Raw genomic sequence first — 8,077 nt, forward strand, 5'->3', positions numbered from 1 at the left:
TGGCCGCAGCATCCTGTGGCTGGCCCAGCGCCGTGGCCGCAGCGTCCTGTGGCTGGCCCAGCGCCGTGGCCGTGGCGTCCTGTGACTGGCCCAGCGCCGTGGCCGCAGCGTCCTGTGGCTGGCCCAGCGCTGTGGCTGCAGTGTCCTGTGGCAGACCTGGGCAGGCTGCAGCCGCACTCCTAGGCATTAAAACCCAGGGCCAAACTGCCAACCAGAACCTTCCGTTGGCCTCTCTACTGAGGTCCACAAACAGTGCTGGCACATCAGTTTCCTTGAGCTCTAGAGACCCCTGCAGGGGCAGACAAGGCTGTCCAGAGGGTGGGCAGGTGGGTCCCGCTGGAAGCCAGGTGTGTCCGCCGGGGCTGCGGTCACCCTGGGCGGTCTGGGCCTCACCTCCGCTGGTGTCCTCACTCTGCCGAGTGCACACCATCCAGGGTTCCAGGGACACAGGAAGCCTGGCGTTCTGGCAGCACACCGTTGGCCAGGACCTGCGGGCAGAGGGTGCTCTGGTGGGGTCTGGATTTCCGTCCATCAGCCGCAGGGCCCTGGACACGGTGACGCCTCACATGGCTCGAGGCTGGGCCTCCGCCCACTGGGGCTCACGTCTGCGGGGACGGCAGAGTGTCCACTGGCGGCTGAGCTGGGGCTGGGTGGGACACGGAGCTCCCTGGGGGCTGCCGAGCCTGCCGTCCCGTGTCTCCATTGCGTGTCTCTGTGGAGGGCAGGGCGGCGGGGTCAGTCGAAGAACCTCTGCTGCGAGTCTGCTGGCAGCTCACTGGGGACGGAGGGGCTGCCCGGGGCCAGGAAGCCCTGGGTGGTGGCTGGCAGGGTGAGAGGACGGACGGAGAGCGCGGATGGGGCTCGTGTCTGGAACCTTCCATCTCCTGGGTCTGTGTCTGTGAGATCCTGTGGGGCAGCCCAGGACAGATGAGCGGAGCTGGTTTAGACCAGTTCAGCAGCTCTGCCTGGTGGGCCTGAGGCTGTGGGGTCGTCGCCATGGCTGCCGAGCTCTGCGTGGTCTGGCCGAGGTCTCAGGAGAGCAGGAGGGGCCACGGAGGTTTGCCTGTCACTGTTTCCACATGTTCTAAGACATTTTCTTTTCTTCTTCAACTATCTAACATTATAAACGCCGTTTTTTTTCTCAGTAATACTGGGGTTTGAACTCAGGGCCTTGCAAGTGCTCTACCACCTGAGCCACATTCTGCTTTCAGTTCATTTTTCAGAGAGGATCTTGTGTTCTGTACAAGGCTAGCCTTGGGATTTCATTTTGCTCATCAGCCTCGTGAACAGCTAGAGTTTAGAGCCAGGCACCATCATCTCTCTCTTCCTTTTGAGCAGAGTTGTGTAAACTTTGTCCTACTGGCTTTGAACTATGGCCCTCCCATTGCTGCTCTCCTGAGGGCCTAGTTCCTAGGATTATAGACATGAGCCGGTGTACCTGACCCTTAAGAGCATTCTGTTTTGTTTGTGTGTGTGTGTGTGTGTGTGTGTGTGTGTGTGTGTGTGTGTGTGTGTGCCAGGACTGGGGCCATAGCTCAAGGCCTTGTGATCTTGCTCAGTTTTTCTTCTCATAGTTGCCACTCTACCACACTCCCATGTCTGACTCTTTGCTGGTTAACGGGAGATAAGAGTCTCTTTGATTTGTCTGGGCTGGCCTCAAATCAAGACCCCTAGATCTCAGCCTCCCAAGTTGCTGGGATTATAGGTGTGAGCCACTGGCACCTGCTCATGAGCCATTCTTAGTTCACCACAGGACAAGGAGAGGGAGGTGGGGCCTCGGGAGTGGCCTTCTTGCCCGCACGCCTGTCCACGTCCTCTCCCCACAGAGGTGCTGGAGCTCCACAGAGAGGTAGGTAGGGAAGCAGTTTCCTGGCCAGTCCCACAGCCGAGCCCCACTCTCTTCCCAGCCCAGCAGACCATGGGCCCCTGCCCTCACAAGTCCACTCGGTCTCAGGACTGAGCCTCCCCCCGTCCCTTGGTGGGGTGCATCCTCTTCCTCCGTCTGGCATAGGGCCCTGCAGCTCTGGGCCTGGGCTTGATACACGCTCTCTGTGCAGGTCAGGGCTTCTGACAGACCGACATGTGGGCAGACACTGCAATCTCAGCCGTGTCTACAAAGGCGGACGGCTGGAGGAGCCTTCGCTCATCAGGAAGGAGGCTGGCTTTGATCCTACAGCCCGGGAGGTTTAGGAGATGATGCTCAGGCCACCCACTTCTCTCCTCCTCCATTCTGTCTCCATGGCCTGCCTGTCCCCCTAAGAATGAAGTTTTCTGAGGCAGGTTCAGCCTTCGGTTTCTTCAAGGAGTAGAGGGTTTTTTTCTTCTGCACCGAAGGGAGGCTTGAGGGAGACATCGGAAGTTCTGCCATGACCAGTGTTGCTGGGAACAAAGACCGCTCACTTGAGCCACAGCCTGGCCTGAAGTCCTGTCCACATCCTGACCTCGGACCTGCCGTCAGTCCTGTCCTCAGTCCTGCCCTCAGTCCTGTCCTGTCCTCAGTCCTGTCCTCAGTCCTGTCCTCAGTCCTGCCCTGTCCTCAGTCCTGCCCTCAGTCCTGTCCTCAGTCCTGTCCTTAGTCCTGTCCTGTCCTCAGTCCTGCCCTCAGTCCTGTCCTCAGTCCTGTCCTCAGTCCTGCCCTCTGCCCTGTCCTCAGTCCTGTCCTCAGTCCTGTCCTCAGTCCTGTCCTCAGTCCTGCCCTGTCCTCAGTCCTGTCCTCAGTCCTGCCCTCAGTCCTGTCCTCAGTCCTGCCCTCAGTCCTGTCCTCAGTCCTGTCCTCTGTTGCCCTTCCTGGGTCTCTCTAAAGTCTGTCAGACAAGCAGAAAGATTTGAGTTGTGTGTGTGTTTTCTTGGCGGGCTGGGGTAAGGTGCAGTCCGTCTTTGCTCTGGGTTTTGGAGACTTCAGGCAGAGGTCGAGTTGAACATTAGCAATGGTGTTTGCTTTCTGGTGGATCAAGGGAAACATGGTACAGCCCAGTTTCCCCGGCAGATGCTGTGTGGGTGGGGGCGTGCTGGGATAGACGGTATCATATGTCTCTTGCTTTGCAGTTGGCAGAGAATCTACACAGGGCCTCACCACCATCAACCTTCACACAGCCCTGCTGGGAAGCTCTTGGCATTTCCTTGGCCATGAGGAGATGGAGAAGATCCATTCAGGCATCTGGAAGCTTCCATTCAGCAGGGCTGAGCAGAAGGGACAGACTTGCCCTCATCCGTGTGGCCCCACACACTCTCCTCTGGCACCCTCTGCCCAGAAGCCCTCTTTATGCTAAACCTAGAGACCAACCATGGCGATGAGGCCGGGACAGCAAGCCATGCAGAGTAACCACAACGCAGGTGTCTAAAAATGAACACCTAGTAGAAGAACTAATCGAAAGACATCAATGGATTGGAGATTATACTAACAGAATCTTCAATTACATAAATGCAATTTCTTTTTGATCCTTCTCTTGCAATGGAAGGAATGCAATTATAGCAAGAAGATCTGAAATTGGCAATTAATTATTACCAAGCAAACAACAAAACACAAATAATTATTTCTATTATACACAGCCACTCCTTCCCCCACGTATATCTGTTTCTGAATTTTAAAAGATTGACGCGCAAGGATAATTGATGTGGTATTTCGAAGAATTATTGAATTTTACTCATCATATACATTCTTATCATTGTAAGACATAACATAGCTAAGAAAGGTGTGCAGCAACTTCTGCTGAATTGAAAAACGGTTTCAGAATGCTATAAACATTCCATTTACATATGTTTTCCTGTGGGTTTGTGATTTTGATGAAATACCTTTTTCGGAAGGGAATTCTAAATCTTTCACAGCTAACTCCCTCCCTGTGCTGGAGGGTGCCAAGGTGGCTTTCAAATGACCTTCAGGCTGCTGCCATTTGTGACCCCAGTGTGAGGAGGTCAGCAGGTGGCCGGGAGCTCAGGGCTGGGCTGTGTGCACAGAGGCTGCCTTCCTCCAGCCCGTCTTTCAGATAGAGAATGAGCCCGGACATAGGCCCTGGCTTGGCAGGCTCTGCCAGGTGGAGGGCACCAGCGGAGGCCGCTTATTGGTCACCTGGGAATCTTTCTAGAAAGTTGCCCTGGGAGTTTCCAGCTATCTCAAAGCAATTGCTCTGAGGCACAGACTGGGCACAGGAATGTGAGAAAGCCATCTCCTGACATAACTTAAATGCATACCCAGAACAGAGAGCATCCATGAGACGCAGAGCAAACCGGTCCTCCCTGGTGCTTGTCCTGGGTCTTCCCTGGTGCTTGTCCTGGGGCCTCCCTGGTACTTGTCCTGAGCCCTCCCTGGTGCTTGTTCTAGGTCCTGCCTGGTACTTGTCCTAGTTTCTCCCTGGTACTTATCCTGGGTCTTCCCTGGTACTTGTCCTGGGTCCTCCCTGGTACTTGTCCCGAGCTCTCCCTGGTACTTGTCCTGGGTCCTCCCTGGTACTTGTCCTGGGTCCTCCCTGGTACTTGTCCTGGGTCCTCCCTGGTACTTGTCCTGAGCCCTCCCTGGTACTTGTCCTGGGTCTTCTCTGGCACTTGTGCTAGGCCCTCCTTGATACTTGTCCTAGGTTCTAACTGGTACTTGTCCTGGGTCCTCCCTGGTACTTGTCCTGGGTCCTCCCTGGTACTTGTCCCGAGCTCTCCCTGGTACTTGTCCTGGGTCCTCCCTGGTACTTATCCTGAGCCCTCCTTGATACTTGTCCTAGGTTCTAACTGGTACTTGTCCTGAGTCCTCCCTGGTACTTGTCCTGGGTCCTCCCTGGTGCTTGTCTGGGCTTCCATCTGAAGGGCACTCTCTCACACAGAGGGGCCCTTGGTTTCCCCTTCCATTTCCACAGCCAACCAGGGCACACTGCTGTGGAGTCACTGTGGAAAACATCCTCCTTCCAACCACAGCCTTGCCAGCCCTGCCACGTGCAGGCCCAGGGCTGGCCCAGCACGCCTCTGCCACCCGCGGAGCGCCCCCTGGTGCTGGGGTGGGGACATGGGCACACACAACCACAGCCTTGCCAGCCCTGCCGCGTGCAGGCCGAGGGCTGGCCCAGCACGCCTCTGCCACCCGCTGAGCGCCCCCTGGTGCTGGGGTGGGGACATGGGCACACACAACAACAACATCAGCATGGCGACGCATCTCTCATGTAGAAGAGTGTGCACCTCCTACCATCATCGCATCCTCTGGGGGATATGTCCCTGGTTTGCACCTTGGGAGCTATGGCCCGCTTGCCGTACGTATGGTTGTCATAGCTGTTGTATTCAAATGACGTCTTGGAGTATTTCTCGAGCTCCTTGGCCAGGTTGGAGCGGGGCGTGGTGGTGGGGACATTGTTTCTGTAGCCATACTGAGGAATCTCCAGCTGCTTCACAAAGCACATGGGCCTGGAAATGAACGAGACAACAAAAGGGAGCTAGTTTTCTCATGGGCGTGTGGACGGCTGTGCACACAGGACTCCTGCGTCTGATTCCCACACAGCACGGACACCCGCAGCTTCATTTCCTGCGGAAAGGACAAAGCTTGCTTTAAGGCACGGCCCCTGCAAAGCGTTACCTGCAAGTAGCACGGGGGTAAAAGGACCCAGAGGGAAAGCAATGGGCGCTGGCTCCTTTTCTCTTTCTCCTCTGCGGCCCGCTGTGCAGGAGGAGGGGAAGCTGACATACAGACTTGGTCTTTTTTTTTTTTTTTTGGGTCCGGTCATGGGGCCTGAACTCTGGGCCTGGGCGCTGTCCCTCAGCTCTTCAGCTCAAGGCTAGCACTCTACCACTTGAGCCACAGCGCCACTTCTGGCTTTTATTCTTTTTGCTTATGCGGTGCTGGGGAATCGAACCCAGGGCCTCATGCATGCAAGGCAAGTGCTCTACCACTGAGCACTACCACAGAATTGGTCTTTGTGGGGAGAGGAAAACGTCTGGGAAATCAAGAAGAAATAAAGAAGTGTTCCCAGGGGGATCGGCTGAGAGGAAACCACACGCACACGCGGTAAACCGTTTGGCTACGCGCTTATATACCAGGTTCTTATTTTTCAGCTACTGAGTAGCAGGTATCATCTGAGCCTCTGGGGCAAACTCTCGCAGGGAGGAAGACCTCAGGAATCTGCCCACTGGTGTCTTGTTTTGTGCGCTCCCGTCTGGGTGGATAGCAGGCTTGGGAGTGAATTTTTGAACATTTTCCTTGGAATGTCTTTTTACATTTGGTTCTTCCTCCAACTTCTGTTTTGCTGATATAGACATGTGTTTACACATGGGATGTCTATAATCTGATTAGCCTTTTAACACCTGGTGTTAAGGCAAATAATTACAAAATACATAAAGGCTTACGGGCAGTTTTGCTGTGCAAGTACCACAGAAAATTCAAGACACTGGTTCCCGGTGATCCCTTCACTTGTGAGTTTATACAATGTGTTTAACAAACAAAGACCCAAGAAAGGCAGGTGTCTCAGTAGGAACACGGAAGACCATGGTGAGTCATTGTGGGAGGGACAATGTTCCCAGTGGGTCCTCTCCTCCACCAGTGGGGAGGAGTCCTGCCTGTACCTCAAGCAAACCCTCGGATTAGGACACGGCAGGGGCAAAGGTCAACAGGGCAGGCAGGAATCCAAGGGACATCCTGCCTGTGCCCTGGGGTCTGGCCTGCGCCCACCCTGGTTTATGTTGCACTGGGCGTAGCTGTATGTCTGGACAAATGAATCCTCTTTCTCAACCACATGCATGTTCAAACAGAGAGAGCATCTGGGCTTATTTTAGGGATTAAAAACGTTAAAACCTCTGCATTGGGTTTTATAATTATGAATGCATTAAGTGATTCACTGAAAAATGTTTAGGAAATACAAACTTTTAGAACAATCACCTATAATTCTTTCAGAGATGAAAAATGGTTAAGATTTTGGTGTATTTTCCTGGTAATATTTATTTAACTAGATATTATTATTGTATTTCCTTAAACACCTTAGATGTAAGATTTTTATGTATTTTACACTTTATTTTGCCTGTCCTCTAATTTTCCTTTGAGTTGCTTGGCTTTAACATCAGTTCTTAGCAACTGTATGGCATTAGAACCAATGAGTGCAGCACTACTCAAATGTTTTCCGTCTTTGATTATTACAATTACAAATTGTGCCACAACTGTGACTTACTTAATATGCATCCATACATAAACCTATTTCTTCTCTTTCTTAGAAATTAACCTTGGTTTAGAGTAGCTGCAACATTGTGATAACTGCATTTTCAATGGGGGACCACGGCTGTCTGTGCTGTTTAGAGGACAGTGTGATAAAATACCCAAATGTCAACCTGTGTATTCTGATTTCCCTCTTCTTTCTTATTTTCCTCTTGTGGAAGAAACAGAACGATGACAATTGGTTGTCTGCTTGGGGGCCTTCTGCCTGGCCGTGTGGCGGCTGGCAGGGGCAGCAGGCCAGCCTTTCCTGGACAACGTCACACGAGAGCTCAGACTGCGTTGAGTGCAGGTGACTTGAGGTGGGCAGGCCAGGCTGGGTGCAGCTGGGTCATGATGAGAAGGATTGGAAGGAGATACTGCAGCACAGTTCATATTGAGGTTAGGGGCAAGAGAGAATTCTAGAAAAAAGACACCAAACCCTGTGGAACCTCAAGGTGAGGAGGTGGAGAGGGTAAACGCATTCCAGGGCATTCCGGGAGAGACCCAGGGCCCAGCTCGGGGCTGCAATGCGCATTCTCCTGTGACCTGTGACGGAGGCGGGTGGGCAGGCCCGGGGAAGGGGGGGCATGGGAGACTGCGGTGGGGTGCAGGAGGTAGAGTGGGAGTCTTATGAGAGAGGAAGCTCTTCCAAGTCTGATGAGAACTTATGTGAAGACTTAAAAACAAACCCACTTCAATCACTTAAATGACAATAGATACAGACTACTTCCCCGTTCCTTCCTGTCCATATGGAGATGTGGGAATGCAGTGCTGGACAGATCCTGGCCAGCTGCAGCTCACATGGGCACCTTGGGCAAGGCCTGTGGAGTTGGAGGGCTTGTAGGAGCCCTAGAGTGAAGGCCATGCATCTCCAGAGGGTTGAGGCAAGGCTGGGCAGTGGGCAGCTCCCACGGCCTGTGCTAG

General features: G+C 53.5%; 1 protein-coding gene across 1 annotated transcript in view; it reads right to left on the reverse strand.

Annotated features, from left to right (window-relative positions):
• The window catches only part of Myt1l (myelin transcription factor 1-like), a 170,952-nt gene that overhangs the window by 100,341 nt on the left and 62,534 nt on the right, over positions 1-8,077 (reverse strand). Inside the window, exon 9 of the mRNA XM_013028870.1 lies at positions 5,165-5,379. Within this exon, the coding sequence (XP_012884324.1) occupies positions 5,165-5,379 (215 nt within the window). The remainder of the gene's footprint in view (positions 1-5,164; positions 5,380-8,077) is intronic.

The sequence above is a fragment of the Dipodomys ordii genome, unplaced genomic scaffold (genome assembly GCF_000151885.1).
Source record: "Dipodomys ordii isolate 6190 unplaced genomic scaffold, Dord_2.0 Scaffold115, whole genome shotgun sequence".
NCBI classification, from domain to species: domain Eukaryota; kingdom Metazoa; phylum Chordata; class Mammalia; order Rodentia; family Heteromyidae; genus Dipodomys; species Dipodomys ordii.